Source organism: Mesoplodon bidens, assembly GCF_964165515.1.
Source record: "Mesoplodon bidens genome assembly, chromosome: 11".
Taxonomy (NCBI): domain Eukaryota; kingdom Metazoa; phylum Chordata; class Mammalia; order Artiodactyla; family Ziphiidae; genus Mesoplodon; species Mesoplodon bidens.
Window position 1 is genome coordinate 55,579,304 of NC_138167.1, and position 27,855 is coordinate 55,607,158.

At 34.2% G+C, this 27,855-nt stretch overlaps 1 protein-coding gene across 7 annotated transcripts in view; it reads right to left on the bottom strand.

The window, feature by feature from the left end:
* LRRK2 (leucine rich repeat kinase 2) overlaps positions 1–27,855 on the bottom strand; it is a 142,494-nt gene that overhangs the window by 55,412 nt on the left and 59,227 nt on the right. For 5 of the 7 annotated variants that reach the window (XM_081249265.1, XM_081249263.1, XM_081249266.1 and 2 more), the window contains exons 21-31: positions 22,191–22,309; positions 21,891–21,932; positions 21,698–21,767; positions 20,982–21,199; positions 12,922–13,172; positions 12,466–12,614; positions 8,038–8,131; positions 5,539–5,725; positions 4,267–4,448; positions 1,510–1,739; positions 982–1,109 (exon numbers count right to left, since the gene is read on the bottom strand). In XM_081249265.1, the coding sequence (XP_081105391.1) occupies positions 982–1,109; positions 1,510–1,739; positions 4,267–4,448; positions 5,539–5,725; positions 8,038–8,131; positions 12,466–12,614; positions 12,922–13,172; positions 20,982–21,199; positions 21,698–21,767; positions 21,891–21,932; positions 22,191–22,309 (1,670 nt within the window). The remainder of the gene's footprint in view (positions 1–981; positions 1,110–1,509; positions 1,740–4,266; positions 4,449–5,538; positions 5,726–8,037; positions 8,132–12,465; positions 12,615–12,921; positions 13,173–20,981; positions 21,200–21,697; positions 21,768–21,890; positions 21,933–22,190; positions 22,310–27,855) is intronic. The other 2 variants (XM_081249269.1, XM_081249267.1) reach the window with 1 other exon arrangement.

Sequence of the window (27,855 nt, forward strand, 5' to 3'; positions counted from 1 at the left end):
CCCCCAAATTATATCAGAGTAATACAATTTGTTTTATATTTTCTCTTCCTTACCTGTAAATTCAATCTCCTTAATTCATATTAAAGTCATTCAGTGTGGAGTCTACAATGAAAAAAGTCACTAAAGCAAATATTACTGCGACTATAGTATTTTCTCACTTTGGCTAGCTATAATAAAGTCAAAAAAAGGAAGTTAAAAAAATTACCAAAATGACAAAACAAGCTTCATGGAGCCAAAATTTCTTGACAAATCTTTTTAAGGGCTTGCCTCACAGAAATGCCCACTGGAGCACCATTCAAAGACCATTCACTCTTACTTTGGTCTCAATTCTAAAAAGTCATATATATTTAAAACCATATATACATAAAGTAATAGCTGACAATATGACAGCAAGGGACAAATTGGAAAAATTGCAAAATTCCAAATATACTATTAATCTGGGACCATTTAAAACTGTAAGATCTAAAGGACTTCACACTAAATTGCCTCTGAGGACAGAGTTGGTGATGCACAGATTGCTTTTTTTCACTATGGTTTATTTTAAATTAGGGAAGTTCATATTACCCTTAAGAAATAATATCAGGGAATTCCCTGGTCGCCTAGTGGTTAGGATTCAGGCTTTCACTGACGTGGCCCAGGTTCAATCCCTGGTCGAGGAACTGAGATCCTGCCAGCTACGTGGCACAGCCAAAAAAAAAAACAGAAGTAATATCAAAAATAGTTTAACTTATAAAATCTCAATTTTTATAGCTTAAAAGGGTTTCCAGTTTCTATAACTCTCACTAATATAGAAAACACTATTTTCGTGTCACAACTTAATTACTTTTAAAATTTCCCAACTGAAAATTTTAGTGCTTCTTTCTTTGAAAAAATTATTTGAAGAGACTATTTGAAGCACCTGTTTGCCCAAAATAAATTACCTTACATACCAAAAAAACCCCAAGAATTATTTTCTATTTTCAAATGATTAGAACAGATCACCTTTATATTGAAGAGCCAAGGCTTCATGGCATCAACTTCAGCTTGCCCTTTGCTGAGGTCATAGACAGCAAGATACAGGGCTCGTTGGGTCATAAAGTGGGGGTGAGTGCTGTAGAATTCCTCACAACCTAAATAAAGATTAGAGGATTTTTTAGCCTTCCAGAAAATAGTCAAGAATTCTTCATCTTCTTCAAAAATAAAATTAAGTGATACTATCCACTATCACACAAAAAAGAGAAAAACTATAAAAAGATGATGGTTACATGACTACACTGGCTTTTTACTAGGGACTGACAACTTTTCACAGGTGTCAGCTACTTAGCTTCAGTTGGCATGTACTGGTTCCTAACATTTCCTTCCACAGCTTCTCCATTCTGGTGGCAAGGGTAGAATTAGGAGAAATAAATGGCTTTGGAATAATTCCATAGGATCCAGCAGGTCTCTTTGCAGTATTGGAACAGAAAATCCAGTTTTTAAATCCCTGTTTTAAAAAGATGTGTGAATAAAAAATTCTAGCAAAATAAATACCTGCAAAATCCCACACATTTAGAATGAGGTCTTTCTTCCCTTTGCCTCTTATTTGGATGGGCCAGTCTTTCACATCTATGCCAACTGTGGCACCTTGCATCCTAAGATCTGATTTCTTGATTTTCATTAATTGCTGCAATAAGGTGGTTTTACCACTCCCAGTATTTCCCACAATCATAAGTTTCATTCGGTTATAGGGCACAGCCTTTTTTAACCGCTGTTGAAGAAACCTGGTATTTGAAAAACAAAAATAAAATAAACTGCTTAGCAGTGTACTTATGATATAGGTGAATTCTTATGCACTGAATTCTTTCAAATATCAAACTGTACAGTATGCAAAAGAGTGCATAGCTCATGTAACTAATAATGCATGTGTCTTTCAATGCACTATTAATGCATTTATTTTGTTAGTGATGTTGGTGTAGTTGATAATGATCGGCAGCATTATCAAATATAATGACATTCTATCACCAGAAATAATCAAAATTTCAAAATGTTTGTAATACTCATTAGAATTTTATACACAAACACACACACATAATTTCTTTAAATGACACAAATAAAACCCTAAAAATTATAAAGTCTAAATATTTTTTTTTCCCGATACGCGGGCCTCTCACTGTTGTGGCCTCTCCCGTTGCGGAGCACAGGCTCCAAACGCGCAGGCTCAGCGGCCATGGCTCACGGGCCCAGCCGCTCCGCGGCACGTGGGATCCTCCCAGACCGGGGCACGAACCCGTGTCCCCTGCATCGGCAGGCAGACTCTCAACCAGTGCGCCACCAGGGAAGCCCAAAGTATAAAATTTTACAAAGTACATAGGATAAACAATCAAGGTAGAGTATATAAGCATACTGCTATACTAAACTTTGATAGTGAGGTCGTATTTGGTACATTATACATGTGTATGTGCACATATACTCATGTATGGTATACATAATGTATATATTCATATATATCATACATGCATATACATAATGTAAATGGAAAGGGAGAACATATTGGTTAAATTATAAATTGATACATATAAATGATTATACTATCAGCAGATAATATGTTGCTGTTCCTAACAGTCTTAATGCGAAAATAATTGAAACTAACTAGAAGTGCTGCAGGTGTCTAGCAATACCACTTTTAAATTAATAGTACATTTATATGTTCTCAAAAATAAAATGGATATAGAAAGATATATTTTAACTATGTTAAAATATTGCTACAGTTTAAAATTAGAAAAATAAACTAAATCATAAGTGAATCTTAGGGAATATTGACTGATTAGTTCTCGTAACTAATAGGAATCTGTCCAACATTCCTGATGATCTGAGCAAAAAGCATCATTATTTTCTTGAATTATTTGATGCTCTAGAAAACAAGATCTGGCAGATCAGATCTTGTACCTGCTGTTATTGAAATCAGTCATTTTCTCACATACAGCTTATGTTCTGTTTTCATCACCAATAAACAAGAAAATCAATGGTCCAAATGTCTATTTATTAAGAAGTCATTCTTTGTCATTCTTTAAAAAAGCAAATGAGGACTACAATTTCTAAACTACTCCAGGTCTATGTTCTCTCTAAAAATGTTAAATATGTTTAAAAATATTTAGTTATATAGTAGCTTGATAATATAGCATAATACATCAAAAACCAGTTCTACTAAATTTTTAGTAAGAATTGAACAAAATTTTATATGAACATCTTTTCCAGTTTCAGGAAGGAAAGTCATGGGAAACAATTGTGTAGGGTGAGGGCTAGTCACGTTTATTTAGCATTAGTTGGTGAAAAGATTTTTTTTTTTCAAATTAAATCACACTCAGGAGAACAAAAAAACAAATCTTTGTTCATAAAAAGAGACAAAAAGCTAAATATAAATTAAGAAACTTTAAGGAAGAGATTTAGGTAACTGTCGTTCACTCGTAATGCAACAATTATCAATTGTATGCCAGACTCTGTGTTTGGTGCCAAGAATGAAATAGTAAGTAAATGTAGCCATGGTCCTTGACTTACTGGACATTATAAGCAAGTCAAGGATACATTGAGTGGTGATAACTGAGCTGAAACCTGTAAGATAAATGTAGATAGCAGTAGTTTTGTGGAAATAAAAATAAATGATTTTACAGCTAGGTAACAATAAGAGTAATGTGCTCAAACAGTAACAATAAGACTAATGTGCTCAAACAGTAATTAATGTGCTCAAACAGTAACAAAGAGTGGAATAAAGTTCATTATTAAAGATATTTGAAGTTCATAAAATATAAAACCAGAAACAGTGATATGTGGAAGTTTTGGTGGTTTCAAAAATGATCAAGTTGAGTAGGTTATCAGCTTCCTAGGCAAAATTGATGTAATTTTATATCATTTAAAGTAACTATAATGCTTGAAGATATAATAGACATACGATAACTATTTGCTATACGAAATGCAGCTTGAGAAGTTATAATACTATGCTTTATTTCTTTAGATTGTATAATTGGTAACAAGAGACCAAATAGTAATAATTTCCTTTTAGAGTCCCTTTCTACTGAAAAGCATGATAAGGAGAAGCCATTCTCTCAACCTTAACTTGGCTAGGAGGAAATGAAAAACTCTGCAGTGGCACCAAACAAACCCATTTATTAAATAAAGGGCAAATGACAAATCAACGTTGGATGGTACTATACATTTTTTTCTTAAATTGTTAACTATATATCCATCAAAGTCACAAAGAAAGGATATCTGAAACAAATTTAATAAAAACAAATGAAAATAAAATTATCTAACCTTATGATGTCTTTGGCTTTACATCCTATGTGTTTAAAATCAAAATTAAGATGCAGTTCATCCAAAGGAAGATCCCATATTTTGCTTAATTTCCCCATTTCATTGGGAAAGGATCTCAGCTCCAAGTTGTAACTAACATCAAGAGATGTCAGATTTTCAAGACAGCCAATCTCAGGAGGAATCTTAATGAAATAAAAAAGGGCAAATCCTGTTGGTGGGAAGAAAGAAATGTGTGCTGCCAAAACACAAGATGCTAATAGGAAACAAGAGAGGCTCAGAGATCCCATCATCACCTTGCACAGCCTCTCAACAGAGTTCTAAAACTTTCCAAAGGCTTGTCATAGTTTTCATTATAAATGTTTGAAAACATATATATAAAGGACTTACCCCAATCTATGTCATTTATTTATAATCTTTAAAAACCCATTCTGCCTTAGTAACATATTTCATCACTTCACAACACTGAAAGTAAAGAAGTTCTTTTTATGTATCCAAAACCAATCATCTGTGGCTTCAGTCTTCTCCCTCACACTGTGTTCTTCAGTAAAACTAAGGATCTAATCATCACAGACTTATGTACAACTTACTGTTCTTAAAATACAACTAAATGTTTATACCTTAAGTGGCATAAATATTGGAATTTTTTTCTGTTCCAAATTTTTAAGCAATATTCATTACTTCTATAATAGCAAACATTAATTTGCTGCAAAAAAAGTCAGGTATTCAAAAATATTCAGAGTTATTCTGAACCTCATGGTTTCAGACACTTTACTCTTTTTGGCTTTTAGAGGCAATAGACTTGAACCTGGCAAAAAAAAAAAATAGTTTTCTGGTACGAATGGATAATCAATTTCAGATTTATAACAGAGACCTGTCCATTTGGGTGAATGCAGAAATTTAAGAATGTGGAAAAGAATGTCAGCTGAAAAACACAGGCTATATATGGCCTGGAGACAACTTGAGAAATGCAGCGTGTCTGAGAGTCTGTTAACAGATTAGCGATTTTGTGATAAATTGACACACTTAAAGCATTACACACATTCATAATTAAATATATATATAAATATTCAAAATAAAATAGAGCACAAAAAGTTATTTTAGGAAATTAAGCATTGTCAATATACCCATTTACCTCAGGGTAGGATTGATCTTATTCAAAAAGTAAGTAATATCAAATAACAGATTCTGAAATGATCATTTGTGATAATGCAAATTATAAAAGCATATTTTCAAACTGGTAATAATTCTAAATAAATAAAGATGACCTCTTACCTCTTTCAGTTTATTATGAGAAAGATGTAGTTTCTCTACTCTAGACCATGCACATGCTTTTTCACTCAAGTCCAAGATACTGATCTGATTATGACTAAACAAGAGTTCCCTTAAGTTCAAAGATCTCCAGTGCACAGGACCTGGTAGATATTGAATATCATTGTTGCTCATATCTAAGGATCGCAGGCTGAAACAATACAATGTCAAGATAAAAATCAAATGAGTGTTTCCAAAATACATGAAATAACATCACAAGTAATTTTCACCAGAGTGAGAATAAGGTATAACTTTAAAACTAACATTATTTATATATGAGTACATATGTGTGGTTTTTTGTGTACATAAATGTATACACGGGCTAGAAAAAAAAGGCATGTCTCAATAGGAACATTTTAAAAAGGACCAATAAAAACAAAATTGAGGCCTAATTTCCATACTTCAGAAACATAAAAATGTCAACCATAATGAAAGACCAAGTGTTTTACAAACACTTATGATGCATGAGAAATCATAATTAACAAAGGCAAAAACAGTCATTAAAATTCCTGCCTTCTATACAAGATTTACAAATATGTAGCCTCCATTTCTCTGTTCAATTTCACTCATACCTGGAGGGATTATTCAGCGGTTGGGTCCTTAAGTTTACTATCATTTTTAGCAGCTTGCCTCAGTGTGAAAAATATCATAACATTGAGCATGATGTCTTGTATACAGTAGGCCCTCAATGTAAATTTGTTGCTTTCAGGCAGTAATAGCTACCCAAAGTTTTCAGGAAATAGAAAAACACATGTCATGTGTAAATGTACATGTGTAGGAAGAATAAAGATAGTCAACAATTGTGGTATATATGACTATGTAAAAGGTTGCCTGGACTTTTACTACTGTATACTGATCCCTTTCATCCAGCATATTTGAAGTATTATGAATTAATTTTAAGCTCAAATATTTGTACTGCCTGCTAGACCAAGATTCAGATCTGCAGAGCAACATTATTGCGCTAATTTTTAAATGATCTAGATTTTGCCCTAGTTACCTTATAAAAATGTTGAAAACAAGAAAATTAATTTTACTATATTAAAGATAAGACATGTATGTCTAACAAACAATGCAACTGAGACAAAGTTGAGAATCGTCAGGTTGTTCAAAGGCAGTGTCTCTTAGTTTTAAGACTAAGCTTGGAGACTGAAACTGGCCAACCACACACGCATCTGTGAAAAGAATAAATTTAAAAAATACATATAAAACACTAAAATGTATACCTGAAGATGGTGTCTAAAGGTATAGTGTAATTAGGGACTGGGGGAAGAAAGCTTTCTTATGACATGCATCTTCTAATGAGCTTTTTTTTTTTTTTTTTTTTTGCAGTACGCAGGCCTCTCACTGCTGTGGCCTCTCCCGTTGCAGAGCACAGGCTCCAGACGCACAGGCTCAGTGTCCATGGCTCACGGGCCCAGCCGCTCTGCGGCATGTGGGATCTTCCCGGACCAGGGCACGAACCCATGTCCCCTGTATCGGCAGGCGGACTCTCAACCACTGCGCCACCAGGGAAGCCCTCTAATGAGCTTTTATAAATAGGTGGCTTCCAAACACATTTTCAAGATTATGTTTAAAATATAGAACTGACCACCTGTATTCTATAGATGCCTGTGGTCAGAATTAAGAGTCTGAAATCAAACCACCAGTGTTTAAGAACTATGACTTCGGGCAAGTTACTTTCTCTCTCTTATCAAATAGTGTTCTCATTATAAAGTGGAGATGATAACAGTAAGTATTCCATAGGATTATTAGGAAGATTAAAAAGATGATCCATTGTTCAGGAGTAAAATACAGTGTCTGACACATTCTAAACCTAGACTTAAATTAACTATTATTCATCTGTCTCACACCTTCCATGGCTAAATTATAACTATTATTTGCCTGTATATGTATGTATTTGTACATGTACCTTGATGGATTTTATTTAAAATAAATAACACTAGTAGAATAGTTATTTAAGATTACAACACATTTGAAATCTAATTAATGCCTGGATTTGTAGTTAACAGGAAGCTTTTATTTTTAATGAAATTAACCAAAAATATCCCCAAATACTTGCAACGACATAAATTATCCAATTCTTCACCAAAAATGTCACTCAAACATAACTTAAGTATAATTTCAAAGTTAATAGTGTTTTAGCAACATAATCCCCAAAGCAAGTGAAATTTTAAAAGTTAAAGTGATAGCCAGTACAATCTCATTTGATTATAATAATGCAACAATTAATTACTCTTAAATTGTTTCTACACAACAGCACATTAAATTAATATAAAAGTTAAAAAGTCCAAATAACAATTCACATCTTTTGTCTAATATTAAAAGTCAAACATTCATAGATTTAAAAACATTAAGTTTAGTAGGTTTAGAAATCAATTACATTTATATGTCTAAGTTAAAACTATGTTTCTGAAGGTTCTGTTCCACCTCGTGTGGTTTTTAAAATTAAAATAATAAACTTACTGTGGAAGATTTAAAATTGCTTCCGGAACACATGTAAATCTGTTTTGAGATAATTTTAGGCTTGTCATGGAAGAAGGCAAAAAAGGCATAGCAGCTAAGAGAAAAGGAAAGTGAGATAATGGACATTTTAATCACTTTAACTAGATTTCCATTAGATTCTACAATAAGAGCAGCTACCAATGATCTGTCACATAATTTGATTTCCATTCTCATACTGACAATAAAATAATTCTACTTTTAAAATAAATACTATCACAAAACATTAAAACAATACACCATAATTAGAAGACTCTTTTAACCTGAAAGCCACAAAAGTGTCTAAGTATAAATTCATCTGTCCAACATTGTACAAAGTAGAAATCATTAGGATATTCATTTCAAATTATGTGTGATATTATGGGACATACATTATAGATTAATTCAAATTACTCTGAAGTAAGTCTAACAAAACATTTTGGAATATTTTACTAATCCACAATATAATATAAAAATAAAAATTCTCTATAACACCATCTTGTAAAGAGTATTCTATGGAATAATTATGGATGTTACTTAATAAAAGTATTCTTTGATCATACGATCTTAAGAGATTAGGGACCTCTCCACAGAGATTTCTACCTTGAATTTGGTGTTATTTCGATACATGTTTTTGTAGTTTTATGATGTATGTATCCACAGGTAATACATATTACTGTTTTGCATTACATAAATATTATCATATCGTACATATCTATATTCAATTTGCTTTTTCATGTAACAATTTTTTAGATTTATTTTTCATGTTGATAAATGCATCTTATTCATTTATTTTAACTGCTACATAGCATTTCCATTGTATGAATATAGCCAATTTATTCATTCTCCTGTTGATAGACACTTACATTCTTTCCAATGTTTGGCTACTATGAAAAATGCCATAATAAATATTCCTATGCTTATGCTTACTTGCTGAATACTCAGTGCCTATGACAATGTTTAGCAAATTGTCAAAAAAAAAAACAAAAAGCAGGGCTTCCGTGGTGGCGCAGTGGTTAAGAGTCCGCCTGCCGATGCAGGGGACACGGGTTCGTGCCCCAGTCCGGGAGGATCCCACATGCCGCGGAGCGGCTAGGCCCATGAGCCATGGCCGCTGAGCCTGCGCGTCCAGAGCCTGTGCTCCGCAATGGGAGAGGCCACAGCAGTGAGAAGCCCACGTACTGAAAAAAAAAAAAAAGCAAAAGGGTCTTCTGTGAACAGTGAGAGCATGCCTCTATTGTATATAACCACTAGTAGAATTCCTGAACAGTAGGGCATCTACAATCTCATTAGAAATGCCAAATTTCCCTTTAAGACAGATATGCCAATTTTGTCAGTTATTCCTAAGGTATTTTATATCTTTTGAGATTAAAAATATATACTTGGGCCTCCCTGGTGGCGCAGTGGTTGAGAGTCCGCCTGCGGATGCAGGGGATACGGGTTCGTGCCCCGGTCTGGGAGGATCCCATATGCCGCGGAGCGGCTGGGCCCGTGAGCCATGGCCGCTGGGCCTGCGCGTCCGGAGCCTGTGCTCCGCAACGGGAGAGGCCACGACAGTGAGAGGCCCGCATACCGCAAAAAGAAAAAAAAAAAAAAAAAAAAAAAAAAAAATATATATATATATATATATATATATATACTTTACAAAAAAAAAGAGATTAGGGAAACATTATGCAAAATAAAGTGAAATATCTCAGAGCTGTCAATATTCTGGTATATTTATGAATTTCCAAAAGGAAAATACACTATGAGGTACCTCCAAGGAATAAAATTCTATGGTACATAATTTTGGAAACTGAGCAAATCATACAGACTGTTTTCTCATCTGTAAAACAGTGTAGCTAAATCAGATGAACTCTGAGATTCTTTAGAGATCTGAAAATCTGTGGTTCTATGAAAGTGGCTTGAGAAATTATTTCTGAGATTTTCAAGGTTAAAAATATGGGTTATGTTTTATCCAGAAAATCTTCGAGGGTCAAAATGTTCCAGGACATTGCTAGAAGCTATCTTCCTGAGAAGCAGAAAGGTACATGCTATACCTCACCTATTTCCAAAAAGTATTTGTAGCAAAATAAATTAGTAGAAATGATTCTCCATTTAGGAATTAAAAGTCTTAAGGTTCAGATTCTATATGGAAGACTGATAAAATCAAAGAACTGAAACTTCATTTCACATGGGAATTTTTAATGGTTGTGGTCCCACTCAGGTATAACCTCCATAATGCATCTTTCCAAATATAAAACCACTTCTAAAATTATTACAAAGTTGCGCAGTGCAAACAGATTTTTTGAACAGAGGTATGTTCAAGCTTTCACAACTAATTAATTAATTCTATGCCCCTGAACATGTCACACAAAAATCTCAGTGCTTCAATTTCCACAATTAGTCAAGCAGAGATCATACCTGTCTTACCCTATAGGATTTTTGTGAGATTCAGCTGAGATAACATATTGACCATAAGCTAGCCTTAGGATCCCTCAGATGCTCTTCTTTCCAGACTTAACTTAATTAAACGTCACAGACACAGACACATTTCCCTGCCTCCACAGTCTGGATCAGATCCCCTTGAGGTACCCTCATAGCATCTTGAAACGTCTCCTCACAGCACTTAGTACGATATACAATTACATTTATTTATTTCATCATTATTCAGTGTCAGTCTTCTGAACTTAACTACACGTTCCTTAAGGACAGAGACTGGGTTGCCTTACTCACTAGTGAGTGAATCACTCTATTTCCCAGTTTCACTCTCATGGTAAGAATATGGTCAATGTCCAAAGAGGGTGGAAGGAAGGGAAAAAGAAGGAAAATAATTCTATGCAAATTAATATGGATTTTATTGTTAGTAGTTTCTCAAAGTTCTGGAAAAGTAAAATATTTTAAAGTAAGTTGTCAAACTATATTCTGCTATTAAACAGTATTAAAAATTATTTTACCAAGTCAGGTATAGAATAGGTATGTGGGTGGCAAGGTATGCACGGCCTCCATTAAGGAAGATAAAATAGGGAAAGTTCCCATTTATTTCCATAGAAGTATTCTGTTCCTCAATATTAGAACTTTCAGACAGGCTACAAATGAACATAATTCCCTGTTGTCTCACATGCTAAGAGAACATAGAGTATTCCAGGATTTTTAATAAAAGTGATGATCATATGGGGCTTCCCTGGTGGCGCAGTGGTTGAGAGTCCGCCTGCCGATGCAGGGGACACGGGTTCGTGCCCCTATCCCGGAAGATCCCACATGCCGCGGAGCGGCTGGGCCCGCGAGCCATGGCCGCGGAGCCTGTGTGTCCGGAGCCTGTGCTCCGCAACGGGAGAGGCCACAGCAGTGAGAGGCCCGCGTACAGCAAAAAAAAAAAAAAAGTGATGATCATATTGTATATTATTATAATATTTTGTACAGAGCAAGAGCTCAATGAATACACATTAACCTAACTAATTTTAAAACTTTTAAATAATTAATTTTATTTCTAAAAAATAATAATAGTACTTATAGTCCAAAAATCTGCTGAAGAAACTTCAATAGGAAACTCAGTATTTCTGCTTCAAGCAGCTCTGGCAACTATAAGCATTTTTAGTATAATCGTGTAAAAGGAACCACAGTTTAATGACTATCTGCATTCCAAGATATTGACATTTTAGCCTATGACAATAACAACATGTTAAATACTGTAATACAATTTTTAATATTAAAATTTTTGAATATTAAAACCAGACTTTTTTTAGAGCAGCTTTATGTTTATAGAAAAATTGAGCAGAAAATACAGAGAGCTCCCACATCTACCTTTACCCCTCACCATCACCACCCCAGACACATGCATCTTTTCCCCATTATGAACAACTAGAGTAGTTTGGTATACTTATATGTATAATTGATGAGCCTATATTAATAAATTATTATTAACTAAAGTCCACAGTTTACAACAGAGTTCACTCTTTGTGTACTATATTCTGTGGGTCTTGACAAATGTATAATGACATGTATCCACATTACAGTATCACACAAACTAATTCCACTGCGCTAAAAATCCCCTCTTCTTCACCTAGTCATCACTCCCTCCCTCCAAAATCTTGGAAATCACTGAATATTTTACTAACCCCTTAGCTTTGCCTTTCCCAAAATGTCATATAGTGGAAATTATACAGTGTGTAGCCTTTTCAGATTGGCTTCTTTCACTTAGCAATATGCATTTAAGTTCCCTCCACATTTCACGGCTTGACAGCTCATTTCTTTTTATCACCAACCTGCTAACTTGATATTTAAAACTCCAGCATAATATTTAACTGAAATGCCACCTTTAAATCCCCACCTAAAATGTCCATATATGGCTCATGCAATTACATTTATTTGTTGCATTCGACCCATACAACACTCAAAAGGACTGGAAGGAGAAGACTCATATAAAACACTTACCAAGAAAATTCATTCTGGCACTTAAACTCTCCACTTTAGGACAAGTCTCAAGAAAGTCCTCTGATAGATATGAAATGTGGTTTTTACTAAGGTTTAAAATCTTCAGTTCCTTCAGGCTCAAAGGGGAACATATTCCTGATATTTTATTTCTAGTCGTAAGAGACAAAATGAGGATTAAATTGCATAAATTCACATGCTTTGAAGAAAAATAGTCAAAATATCTTCAAAAGTAGCATTAAAGCATGTTTATTAATTTTAAAATTAGTTTTAAAAATTTAAGTCAATTGATAGAAGCTGTATTATGAATTTCCTCAGTCTTTTATCACATTACATTATCACATGTATCACATTATCACATGTAAAACTCATTACTATGGAAACAATGTCATTGTATGTCAACCTTATGAAACTTCAATGTGAGGGGACCCTTTTTTCTTCAATGAACCCCTTTCTTACCCTTCTAAAATGAGCTGTTCAAGATTCTCTACCACATCACTGAGATTCTCAGGAAGAAAAGATAGCTGATTGTAGGACAGGTTAAACTGTTTCAAGGTTGAGCACCTCACAGACCGATCCAAAACTACTGAGGGTCCAATGTCGTTTCGAGAGACGTCAAGGTTGGCAATACAATTCATTTTCAACAAGTAAGGGGGAAATGATGTAAATTTATTACTTTGCAAGTCCAAATGTGTCAAACACTTCAGAGTCTGGAAAGACAATATTTAAAAATTTTTAAATGAACCACCTGAACAACTTTAGTTTAGCTATAATTTCTGCCTTCTATACTTCTGGTAACTAGAACCATTAAGAATTTTCCAAAAAATTGAAAACACAATCTACAAGAGAACTTCAGTATACTGACTGGTACTACCTGCTCTGCTATAAAATGGGTAAAGCCAGGAAAAACATAACAGGTAGAAGGTCAAAAGCAGGCTCACAGAAATAAGGTATAGAGTCTAATTCAGCTTTTCTTGTAAACTATTCCTGCAATGAGTAAAATGGAAGAATATTTTTGAACTAATGACTTAATGAATAAGCAGTATAACATAATCCTGGGAATACAGTTTTTAACACTAGCTTTTAGAAATTGTTACACATTTTAATATAAGTAAGATTTACCATAAGGTAGTCATGTATATAATACACATTTTATTTTATAACCTCCTCTTTTATTTTCTATTTTTTTTATTTTTTTAATTTATTTAATTTATTTATTTTTGGCTTCATTGGGTCTTCGTTGCTGTGCACAGGCTTTCTCTAGTTGAGGTAAGCAGGAGCTACTCTTTGTTGCAGTGTGCGGGCTTCTCATTGCGGTGGCTTCTCTTGTTGCGGAGCACGGGCTCTAGGCACAAAAGCTTCAGTAGTTGTGGCACGCAGGCTCAGTAGTTGTGGCTCACGGGCTCTAGAGCACAGGCTCAGTAGTTGTGGTGCACAGGCTTAGCTGCTCTGCGGCATGTGAGATCTTCCCGGACCAGGGCTCAAACCCGTGTCCCCTGCATTGGCAGGCAGATTCTTAACCACTGTGCTACCAGGGAAGCCCTAACCTCCTCTTTTAAATGAAACGTTTTGTTTCAAATCTCTATTTTCTATTTTTAAGCAATTTCTAATTTTACTATGATAATAGCAAACTTCCATTTATGTATCATATCAATTTTTTAAATGTTTGGTATGAATTATTGTCAAAGGGCTAAACTACCAAAAAACAATCACTTCCTTATTCTCCTTCTTATATATCAATATATGTACTTATTCTCATATGGAATTCTAAACAGTTTAACATGATTATAAAGGCTTATTAATGGATCACTGCCCAAAAAATTTGTTTCAAAATTCCTATCATTGTTTCAGATACTACAAGATTATTCAGAAGGAAAGATTTTTACATTATTTATTCCCAAGGTTTAATCAGCAAATTTTCTTGTAAAGAGACAGTTACAAGCAGTAACAAAAAGTGCCATATAGTGGTGCTGACTTGAAATTTCCTTAGAGAAAGTTATGAGCTGGTGCAGTCTTTGAATGCCCTAATGTATCTCACCTTGCCATGCTCTCTTCATTCTCTTTATTTCAGCTAGGCTAAATTCTAGTTTTCTTTTACTTACTCTTTAGCACATATTGATGGTCTACCAAGTGTCAGTCATTAATTCCTTCACAAATTAGTTCAGTAATCATCTATCAAACCTCTACTATATGTCAGACCTTAGTAGGCACTGGGGATACACATGAACAAGGCTAAAACAGTTCCTGTTCTCAAGGAGTTTACAATTTTGTGAGGACAATATAACTTAGATCAAAATTTATAGTAATGAGCACTGGAAGAAAAAGAGTGGGTGCCAGGGAAAGATAAACAAGATGTTAGCCAACCTAGCCTGGAGGGAAGACAAGGAGAAGAAAGGAAAAAGATGGTAAGGAAGTGACATTTAAAATGAGGCCCTTTGAAAATTTCCCTAATATGGGAAAGGAAATAGTCAATCAACTCCAGGAAGCACAGAGAGTCCCATACAGGATAAATCCAAGAAGAAACACACCAAGACACATATTAATCAAACTATCAAAAATTAAATACAAAGAAAAAATATTAAAAGCAGCAAGGGAAAAACACCAATAACATACAAGGGAATCCTCATAAGGTTAACGGCTGATCTTTCAACAGAAACTCTGAAAGCCAGAAGGGAGTGGCAGGACATATTTAAAGTGATGAAAGGGAAAAATCTACAACCAAGATTACTCTATCCAGCAAGGATCTCATTCAGATTCGATGGAGAAATTAAAATGTTTACAGACAAGCAAAAGCTAAGAGAATTCAGCACCACCAAACCAGCTCTACAACAAATGCTAAAGGAACTTCTCTAGGCAGGAAACACAAGAGAAGGAAAAGACCTACAGTAACAAACCCAAAGCACTTAAGAAAATGGGAATTGGAACATACATATGGATAATTACCTTAAATGTAAATGAATTGAATGCTCCAACCAAAAGACACAGATTGGCTGAATGGATACAAAAACAAGACCCCTATATATGCTGTCTACAAGAGACCCACTTCAGACCTAGGGACACATACAGACTGGAAGTGAGATGGAAAAAGATATTCCATGCAAATGAAAATCAAAAGAAAGCTGGAGTAGCAATTCTCATATCAGACAAAATAGACTTTAAAATAAAGACTATTACAGGAGACAAAGAAGGACACTACATAATGATGAAGGGATCAATCCAAGAAGAAGATATAACAATTGTAAATATTTATGTATCCAACATAGGAGCACCTCAATACATAAGGCAAACCCTAACAGCCATAAAAGGGGAAATCGACAGTAACACAATCATAGTAGGGGACTTTAACACCCCACTTGTAACAATGGACAGACCGCCCAAAATGAAAATAAATAAGGAAACACAAAATTTAAATGATACATTAAACAAGATGGATTTAATTGATATTTATAGGACATCCCATCCGAAAACAACAGAATACACTTTCTTCACAACTGCTCATGGAACATTCTCCAGGAGAGATTATATCTTGGGTGACAAATCAAGCCTTGGTAAATTTAAGAAAACTGAAATCGTATCAAGTATCTTCTCCGACCACAACACTATGAGACTAGATTTCACTTACTGGAAAAATCTGTAAAAAATGTAAACACAGGGCTTCCCTGGTGGTGCAGTAGTTGAGAGTCCGCCTGCCGATGCAGGGGATGCGGGTTCGTGCCCCAGTCCAGGAAGATCCTACATGCCGCGGAGCGGCTGGACCCATGAGCCACGGCTGCTGGACCTGCATGTCCAGAGCCTGTGCTCCGCAGCAGGAGAGGCCACAACAGTGAGAGGCCCACGTACTGCAAAAAAAAAAAAAAAAAAAAATGCAAACACATGGAGGCTAAACAATACACCACTTAATAACCAACAGATCACTGAAGAAATCAAAGAGGAAATCAAAAAATACTGAGAAACAAATGACAATGAAAACATGACGACCCAGAACCTATGGGATGCAGCAAAAGCATTTCTAACAGGGAAGTTTATAGCAACACAATCCTACCTCAAGGAACAAGAAATATCTCAGTTAAACAACCTAACCTTACACCTAAAGCAATTAGAGAATGAAGAACAAAAAAACCCCAAAGTTAGCAGAAGGAAAGAAATCATAAAGATGAGATCAGAAATAAATGAAAAAGAAATGAAGGAAACAATAGCAAAGATCAATAAAACTTAAAGCTGGTTCTTTGAGAAGATAAACAAAATTGAAAAACCATTAGCCAGACTCATCAAGAAAAAAAGGGAGAAGACTCAAATCAATACAATGAGAAAGGAAAAAGGAGAAGTAACAACTGACACTGCAGAAATACAAAGGATCAGGAGAGCTTACTACAAGTAACTGTATGCCAATAAAATGGACAACCTGGAAGAAATGGACAAATTCTTAGGAAAGCAAAACCTTCCAAGACTGAACCAGGAAGAAATAGAAAATATAAACAGACCAATCACAAGCACTGAAATTGAGACTGTGATTAAAAATCTTACAAAAAACAAATATCCAGGACCAGATGGCTTCACAGGCGAATTCTATCAAACATTTAGAGAAGAGCTAACAAATAGCCTTCTCAAACTCTTCCAAAATATAGCAAAGGGAGGAACACTCCCAAACTCATTCTGCAAGGCCACAATCACCCTAATACCAAAACCAGACAAAGATATCTCAAAGAAAGAAAACTACATGCCAATGTCATTGATGAACATAGATGCAAAAATCCTCAATAAAATATTAGCAAACAGAATCCAACAGCACATTAAAAGGATCATACACCATGATCAAGTGGGGTTTACCCTAGGAATGCAAGGATTCTTCAATATCTTCAAATCAATCAATGTGATACACAATATTAACAAATTGAAGAATAAAAACTATATGATCATCTCAATAGATGCAGAAAAAGCTTTCGACAAAATTCAACACTGATTTATGATAAAAAGCCTCCAGAAAGTAGGCATAGCGGGAACTTATATCAACATAATAAAGGTCATATATGACAAACCCACAGCCAACATTGTCCTCAATGGTGAAAAACTGAAACCATTTCCCCTCAGATCAGGAACAACACAAGGTTGTCCACTCTCACCACTATTATTCAATGTAGTTTTGGAAGTTTTAGCCACAGCAATCAGAAAAGAAAAAGAAATAAAGGGAATCCAAATCGGAAAAGAAGAAGTAAAGCTGTCTCTGTTTGCAGATGACATGATACTATACATAGAGAATCCTAAAGATGCTACCAGAAAACTACTAGAGCTAATCAGTGGATTTGGTAAAGTAGCAGGATACAAAATTAATGCACAGAAATCTCTTGCATTCCTATACACTAATGATGAAAAATCTGAGACAGAAATTAAGGAAACACTCCCATTTACCACTGAAACTAAAAGAATAAAATACCTAGGAATAAACCTAACTAAGAAGACAAAAGACCTGTATGCAGAAAACTATAAGACACTGATGAAAGAAAGTAAAGATGATACAAACAGATGGAGAGATATACCATGTTCTTGGATTGGAAGAATCAACATTGCGAAAATGACTATACTACCCAAAAAAATCTACAGATTCAATGCAATCCCTATCAAACTAGCAATGGCATTTTTCACAGAACTAGAACAAAAAATTGCACAATTTGTATGGAAACACAAAAGACCCCAAATAGCCAAAGCAATCTTGAGAAAGAAAAACAGAGCTGGAGGAATCAGGCTTCCTGACTTCAGACTATACTACAAATCTACAGTAATCAACACAGTATGGTACTGGCACAAAGACAGAAATATAGATCAATGGAACAGGACAGAAATACCAGAGATAAACCCATGCACATATGGTCACCTTACTTTTTATAAAGGAGGCAAGAATATACAGTGGAGAAAAGACAGCCTCTTCAATAAGTGGTGCTGTGAAAACTGGACAGCTACATGTAAAAGAATGAAATTAGAACACTCTTTAACACCATACACAAAAATAAACTCAAAATGGATTAAAGACCGAAATGTAATGCCAGACACTATAAAACTCTTAGAGGAAAACATAGGCAGAACACTCTATGACATAAATCACAGCAAGATCCTTTTTGACCCATCTCCTAAAGAGAGGGAAATAAAAACAAATATAAACAAATGGGACCTAATGAAACTTAAAAGCTTTTGCACAGCAAAGGAAACCAGAAGAAAAGACAACCCTCAGAATGGGAGAAAATATTTGCAAATGAAGCAACTGACAAAGGACTCATCTCCAAAATTTACAAGCAGCTCATGCAGCTCAATAACTAAAAACCAAACAACCCAATCCAAAAATGGGCAGAAGGCCTAAACAGACATTTCTCCAAAGAAGATATACAGATTGCCAGCAAACACATGAAAGAATGCTCAACATTGTTCATCATTAGAGAAATGCAAATCCAAACTACAATGAGATATCATCTCACACTGGACAGAATGGCCATCATCAAAAAATCTAGAAACAATAAATGCTGGAGAGGGTGTGGAGAAAAGGGAACCCTCTTGCACTGTTGGTGGGAATGTTAATTGATACAGCCACTATGGAGAACAGTATGGAGGTTCCTTAAAAAACTGAAAATAGAACTACCATACGACCCAGCAATCCCATTACTGGGCATATACCCAGAGAAAACCATAATTCAAAAAGAGTCATGTACCAAAATGTTCATTGCAGTTCTATTTACAATAGCCAGGACATGGAAGCAACCTAAGTGTCCATCAATAAAGAAGATAAATGGATAAAGTAGATGTGGCACATATATACAATGGAATATTACTCAGCCATAAAAAGAAATTAAATTGAGTTATTTTTATGAGGTGGATGGACTTAGAGTCTGTCATACAGAGTGAAGTAAGTCAGAAAGAGAAAAACAAATACCATATTCTAACACATATATATGGAATCTAAAAAGAAAAGAAGAGAAAAGACAATATTTCTGAAGAACCTAGGGGTAGGACAGGATTAAGACACAGACGTAGAGAATGGACTTGAGGACACAGGGAGGGGGAAGGGTAAGCTGGGACGAAGTGAGATAGTGGCATGGACATATATACACTATCAAATGTAAAACAGATAGCAAGTGGGAAGCATCCGCACAGCACTGGGAGATCAGCTCGGAGCTCTGTGACCACCTAGAGGGGTGGGATAAGGAGCTTGGGAGGGAGACACAAGAGGGAGGAGATATGGGGATATATGTATATATATAGCTGATTCACTTTGTTATAAAGCAGAAACTAACCCACCATTTTAAAGCCATTATACTCCAATAAAGATGTTTAAAAAAAAAATGAGGCCCTTGTGACTTGGGGGATTTATTCAGGTAAAGAGGAGGATAGAGTGTGGATATATTTTAGACATTGGGGTAGGGTTAGGGATCACCTTTTTTTCTTCTCTCTCCCCAGATATACAAACTTTAAGGGAAAGATACCACTTAAATATATTTAAAAATCATGCAATGTTGCTCTTAAAATATGTCAAAAGCATGGTAAATTTTATAAATTAGAAAAAGGGAAATGTACTTGCAACAAAACTAGTTTTTAAAAAACAGGTATAATTCTTTTTCAAACTTTGAAGTTCAGTTCAAGAATTTGTTTAAAAATTTAAACATTTGTATTAAGATCGTTTTGTCCATATATCTTCTTTGACTTCTGATCTGTAGTACATAAAAAAAAAAGGATGAACAAAGTCAATAGTCAGAGGACTACCCTATCAGCAGACTATTTTATACTTTAATTTTTATGAAATAGGAACTTTGAGCATAAAAATCAATTTTTAAGCTGCATATAATTTTAAAACTCAATTAATGCCTTATGGATAGTTTAGTTGAGCCTCTGTATTTTGCAGATAAGAAAATAGGGTCTACAGCAGTCACAGTAATATGTTCTTATTGTCACACAGTTGGTAGCTGAGCAGAGCCAGGACCGCCAAATCAGGTCTAACCTAATTTAAACAGTTTAAGTTGTCCTACTAGGATTAAATAATTGAAGGCATAATCAACACGTAGCCTTGCTAGACTTTAATACTTACCATGTAGCATCAGGACAGAACCTCGAATTCCTTTTTAATCACATTTCCATTTCCTTTATCTGCCCCCAAAGATGCTTCTGGAATACCACACAGACTAAGATACTTGTATGACAACCAGAAGAATGGGGGAATTATTGTCCAATGACACAAAAACAGAACGTTCCTTTTTTTTTTTTTTTGCGGTATGCGGGCCTCTCCCGTTGCGGAGCACAGGCTCCGGACGCACAGGCTCAGCGGCCATGGCTCACGGGCCCAGCCACTCCGCGGCATATGGGATCCTCCCAGACCGGGGCACGAACCCGTATCCCCTGCATCGGCAGGCGGACTCTCAACCACTGCACCACCAGGGAGGCCCAGAACGTTCCTTTTAAAGGAACGTTTAAGCATGTAAGTTAGATATAAATGTAAAAGCTCTTCAAATATCCTGAGAATTATAAGGATAAATTAAACTTACTTCACATAGTTGTTGTGGAAAGCTCGTGAGTGCATTCTGGTGAAGTTCCAGCTTTACAAGATGCTCCAAATGACCACTTATACAGGATTTCTGGCTCAGGGCATCAATATCTCTTAGCTCATTTGCTGAAAGGTCTAAAGATGTAATATATTCTCTCTCAGAAGCCAGGGAAGAAATGCTCTCTGAATGCCTCATATGTGATTGGAATTTCGATGTTCCTTTTGTCAAAAACAAACAATGGAAATATAAACAAGCAATTTAAGTTCATATGGTAAACGTTTATGGATCACCTACTACTGTCAGGCTCTCTTCAAGGCACTGGAAATTCAACAGAAAACGAAACTATGGAACTTACATTATAGTGGCAGAGATAAACAGTAAATAATAAATATTTAATCAGGTGGTATAAGTAGTGTAAAAAAACAACAGACCTGAAGAAGAAGAACATCAAGAGTGGCATTGGTGAGGGTATTATTTACACTTCAGGAACACAGTAGGAAGGATAAAAAGTGGCCTGTATAACATCATAAAGGCTAAATTTTTAAATCTATAATTGTATTTCATTTTTCTACAGTCTATGGAATCATTAGGTAAATATAATTTGAAGGCTATGTTAAATTGGCATCAAGAAAATTTGCATAATCAGAGGAAATTTATCAAAGTGCTGTATTCTGCTCAAAATATCTATTTACTTGTAATTACTTTCAAATACTTACTGAGTGAATCATCTGAAGTCAATATTTTTCTTTTTCTCTTCAGTAAATCTTCATGATCAAACATGGGTCCCTATTAAATATTTATAATAAAATTACTGTCATTTTTTGGAGCAAAGAGAACATTTTCCTATCTGGTTTCTTTAGGAGTCACTATAAGATTACTAGCTAAAGTATTCATGGGACCAAGACATACCATAAGACACAGACCTAGTCTGGGCTCCATAGACATGAAGCTCTAAAAAGAAAAAAGAGTAAAACCATTTTAAAGTGTACAGAGCACCTATATGGCCCAAGCATGCTCAAAAGTCTACAAATGTAAATTTAAAATAGCATACGTGCACGCACACACACACGTGTTTATATATAGAGAGAGTTTTCTCACATTAGGGAATTTCTGCACCAATAGCTCCTAGCTTTGGCACACGATTTCAGTTATCGAAAGAATGTCAAAAAATATACAATATTTAACTGCAGTTTTTACAATATAACTTACCAATGAATTGGAATGTCTTTGCAAATTTGGTGAGCAATGCTGCAAGGCAGGATCTCGGTAAAATTCTCCTACGCTAATTGAATTTGATTTCTTTTTCACAAGAAATGAGCCTTCACTTCCTATTTTTAAACAATAACATAAAGGTAAGTAAAAAAAGCTGACCTAATCATAAGATGCTAGCATAGTAGTTCAATCACAAAACATTAAACACATTTTCATGAATGGAAATTGCCAATTCCTTTTGTAACATCTTTAAAATAGAAATGATAAACTATGTCAGCTTGTCATTTTCAAATTCAACTACATTATTCTTCAAACACAAATATTTATTGAATGGCTGTCACAGACTAGACACTGAGTAAGTGCAGGATAAAGATAAGCAGGAAAAATAATCCAGGCCTCATATGAGCTCATAGTACAGCAGGAAAGAGCCAAGTAAAAAAATAGTTACAAGTGCTACGATAAATACATGCATGTTCAGGAAGCAGAGAAAGTTTATACATAAATCTGATCAATGTTATTCCTTTCTGTTTCTCTGAATTTTGCTTAGAAAATTTTCGAATCTTGTTTTAAATATTGGAATCACACTAAATTATTTAAAATTCAGTAATTTTGAGTACATCTCTGTTTGAATTACATATTTTATAGTTTCATTTATGAAATGACATTAAAATAAACACAATGAGTTTAGCTGGCAGTATTGTTTTGAGAGAGAGGAGAATTACTTTTAAAATTATGGATTTTCAAGAAAATAAGGATCAATATTAGTCATATTTTAAGGATAAATAATGTAAAGCCATTTTTAACAACTCATGAGATTTTAAATTCTATCACTTTTTATCTTAAAAGCATAAAGAATTAATTGTGTCAAAACAAATTATAAAATTTACAAATCCAAAAATGAATTATTTTTAGGTTAGCATTTCTGATGTTTTCCTTTATTTAAAAATATTTAAAGAGAATTCTTCTTTCATCCATGATGGTGTAACAAACACTGAACTTAACCTCCCCACAACAAACAACTAGAAAATTGGACAAATTTTTTTAAACAACTGGTTTCAGACATTGGGCTGCAGAGAGTACAGGACTGTGTAATCCCTGAAAGAAGGGAAACAAATTATGTGAGCCTTATGATCACCCTGGCTTTCTGCCTGGAGGCAATTTAAGGGCCATACACACAATGAGAAGGAATTTAAACAAAGCCCAATGGCTTTCCTGAGATGAGGAAATGGAGATCAGTGTTCATGGAGACTAACTTAGCTGGGAGTTCCAGGAGAGAGTCATGGAAAAAGAGCTCCAGTAATCTGCATAGGGATTTCCTATAGCTGTGCACTAGAAGAAATGTAAAAGGGAGTTCTTCAGGAGGAAGGAAATGATACTAGATGCAAACTTGGATCAATATAAGGAGGTTAAGTCATCAAAAAAAATTCTAGTATTTAATGTATGTGCACCTAATAACAGAGCTTCAAAATACACAAAGCATAAACTGATAAAATGAAAAGGAAAATTAACAAATTGACAATTACAATCTCAACATTTCGTTCTTAAATATAACAAGTAGAGAAAAAAAATCAGTAAATATACAGAGGACCTGAAAAACACTACCAAACAAGTTGACCCAATTTCACCCAACAACCACCAAATGCACATTTTTTTAATTGCACATGAAACATTCACCAAGATAGACCACACAGTAGTCCACAAAGCATGTCTCAATAAATGTAAAAGGACAGAAATGACCAGAGTAGGTTCTTTAACCACAACAAAATGAAATTTGAAACCAATAAGAGAAAGCTATGTGGAAAAATGTCCAAGCATTTAGAAAATAAACAACACTCTTCTAAATAACTCATGAGTCAAAAAATCACAAAGGAAATTAGAAAATTTCAAAAGTGAACGTAAACAGAATACATAAAAGTTGTGGGATGCAGCTAAAATGGTGCTCAGAAGGATCTGCATGGTCTTAAATGTTTATATTATAAAATTAGAAAGCTCTAAAAATCAGTGTTCTAAGATTCCATTTTAAGAATCTATAAAATAAGAGTCAAATAAAATCTAAATAACTTAAAAAAAAGAAAAGAAAAAGAAAGAAAAGAAAAAGCAAAAATCAATGAAAAATAAAATGGACAATCAATACAGAAAGTCAATGAAACAAAAACATGATTCTTTGAAAAGATTGATAAAATTGATAAATCTTGAGCTAGACTGAAGAAGGAAAAAAAGGAAAGACAAAAAATATAAATGTCAAGAATTAAAGATATCACTAATGATCTTATAAACATTAACAGGACAATAAGAGATTATAAATAATAAACAAATAAATTTGCCAACTTACGTAAAGTGGACAAATTCCTTGAACATTTCAAATTACAAAAACTGACAAAAGAAGTAACAGAAAAATCAAAAGAACCATAAATTTATTAAAGTTATTATATTTATAATTGAAAAGCCTCCCCCCCCACCAAAAAGTATTCCTAACCTACAAGGCTTTACTCATGAATCCTATTAAACATTTAAGACCTCTCCTACACAAATTCTTTCAGAAAACAGTGGAGTCAGGAGCACTTTCCAATTCATTTCAAGAGGCTAGCATACTCTCATAGTTACAACAAAACAAAACTACAGACCAATATCCCTCATAGATGTAATATCCTTAACAAAATTTTAGAAAATCAAATCAAATAATATATTAAAAGGATAATACACCATAACTGAGTAAGATTTACCCCAGAAAAGCAAGTTTGGTTTAACATTAGAAAATCAATCAATGTAATTAACTAAATAGCAGAATAAAGGGAGAAAATATGCCCATTTCAACAGAGGCAGAAAAGCACTTTCCAACACCCATTGTGATAAAAAGTCGCAGCAAATAATTACTAGAAACAAGTTTCCTAAACCTGATGAAGGATAGCTATTTAAAAAAAAAAAACTACATATAACATCATACTTAATGATGAGAGACTGAATGCTTTCCCCCTAAGTTTGGAAGCCAGGGAACAATGCCTACTCTTAACACTTCTATTCAGCATAGTACTGGAGGCCCTAGCCAGTGTAATAAGACATCAAAAAGAAGAAGAAGAAAAAAAGATATGCAGGTTAAAAGGAAGAAGTAAATCTGTCTTTATTAGCAAATGGCATTATTGTGAACATAGAAAAATCTATGGAGTCAACAAAAAGCTATCAGAACTCATGAGTTTTGCAAGCCCACAGGATACATTAACATACAAAGAAATCAACTGCATTTCTATAAACCAGCAGTGAATGAACTATTGGAAATTGGAATTCAAAAACAATACTATTTACAATAGCATCAAAAAACATGCAATACAAAATATTGGTGGGAGAAATTTAAATGACAAATAAATGGAAATAAATACTACATTTATATGTCAGAAGACTCATTTTTAAGACACCAGTTCCCTCAAATTTATTTCTAGATTTAATCTAAAGAAATTTTTATTTATATGTTAATTCTATATTATATAAAAATAATATATTATTTATACATTAATTCTATATTAAATGTATATATAGATTTAATTCTAATAAAAAATCCCAGCATAAAATTAATTAGTTGATTCAAAATGTATATGGAAATGCAAAAAACCTAGTATAATAAGAAAAATTTTGAAAAAAACCACCACCAGAGAACTTATACTACCAAATTTCATTAAGCTAAAGTAATCAAGACAGTATGGCATTGGCATAAGGATAAAGATTTAAATCAATGGCACAGAATAAAATCTCACTCCTAGGCATATACCTGGAGAAAACCATAATTTGAAAAGATACATGCACCCCGATGTTCACTGCAGCACTATTTACAATAGCCAAGACATGGAAGCAACTTAAATGTCCATCAACAGAGGAATGGATAAAGAAGATGTGGTACACATATACAATGGAATATTACTCAGCCTTTAAAAAATAACAAAATAATGCCATTTGCAGCAACATGGATGAACCTAGAGATTGTTGTACTGAGTAAAATAAGTCAGACACAGAAAGACAAATATCATATGATGATATCACTTATATGTGAAATCTAAAAAAAGGGTACAAATGAACTTATTTACAAAACAGAAGTAGAGTCACAGATGTAGAAAACAAACTATGGTCACCAGGGGATAAGGAGGGGAGGGATAAATTGGGAGACTGGGATTGACATATACACAATACTATATATAAAATAGACAGCTAATAAGAACCTACTGTATAGCACAGGTATGTCTACTTAATACTCTGTAATGGCCTATATGGGAAAAGAATCTATAAAAAGAGTGGATATATGTATATGTATAACTGACTCATGTTGCTGTACACCTGAAACTAACACAACATTGTAAATCAACTATACTCCAATAATTTTTTTTTAATTTTTTTAAAAAAGAATGCAGAAATAGAACCACACCTATATGGTCAGTTAAATTGGACAAACATGTCATTAATTCAATGAGGAAATATAGTATATTCAACAAGTGATGTTAAAACAACTGGATATCTATGTGGAAGAAAATAAATGTCAATTCTTCACTGACACTATATACCAAAATTAAAATGGATTATAGACCTAAATGTAAAAGTTAAGAATTTAACACTTCTATGAGAAAACATAGGAGAAAATATTCACAAATTTGAGATAGGAAAAGATTTCTTAAATGGGATAGAAAAAGCACAAACTAGAAAAGAAAAACTGAAACACTGCACTTTTCAAAATTTAAGACCTCTGCTCTTTGAAAAATAACATTAATAAATGAAAAAACAAGCTATAAATGAAAGAAAATATTTGTAATTCATATATCTGTCAAAGGACTTCTACTTAGAATATAAAAAGAACTCTTAAAATAACATAAGACAACAAGACAATTAAAAGTTAGCAAAGATTTGAACAGACACTTTGCAAAGAAAATATCAATGTATGAATGGCCAATAAGAACATGAAAATATTCTCAATCTCAAAAGTTTTCAGTGAAATGAAAATTAAACCCAAATAAGCTAGGACTACAGCCTCACTAGAATGGCTAAAATTAAACTGACTTACGATATTAAGGGTTATAGTGTAATGAGGATTCAGAGCAACTAGAATTTTCATACATTGCTGGTGGGAGTATAATATGGTATAACCACTTCAGAAAACAGCCAGACATAAAAAAGGACATACTGTATCCTATTTATATGAAACTTGAGAAAATACTGGTTTAATCTATTGTGACAGAAAGCAAATCAGCAGTTGCCAAGGGACAAGGTAGGGGGGGGACGTTTTTTGTAAAGAGACATATAAAGGGACTTTTTTGGACGATAGAAACGTTGCATAACTTAATAGTGGTGATGATTACATGGATGTATAAATGAAAACATATACTTTAAATGGGTAAATTAGTATATCTCAATAAAGTTGGGGGGGGGTTGTTTATTTATTTATTTATTTTTGGCTGCATTGGGTCTTCGTTGCTGGGTGTGGGCTTTCTCTAGTTGCAGCGAGCAGGGGCTACTCTTGGTTGCAGTGCCCGGGCTTCTCATTGTGGTCTATTATTGCAGAGCACAGGCTCTAGGTGCGTGGGCTTCAGTAGTTGTGGCACATGGGACCAGTAGTTATGGCTCACGGGCTCTAGAGCACAGGCTCAGTAATTGTGGCGCATAGGCTTGGTTGCTCTGCAGCATGTGG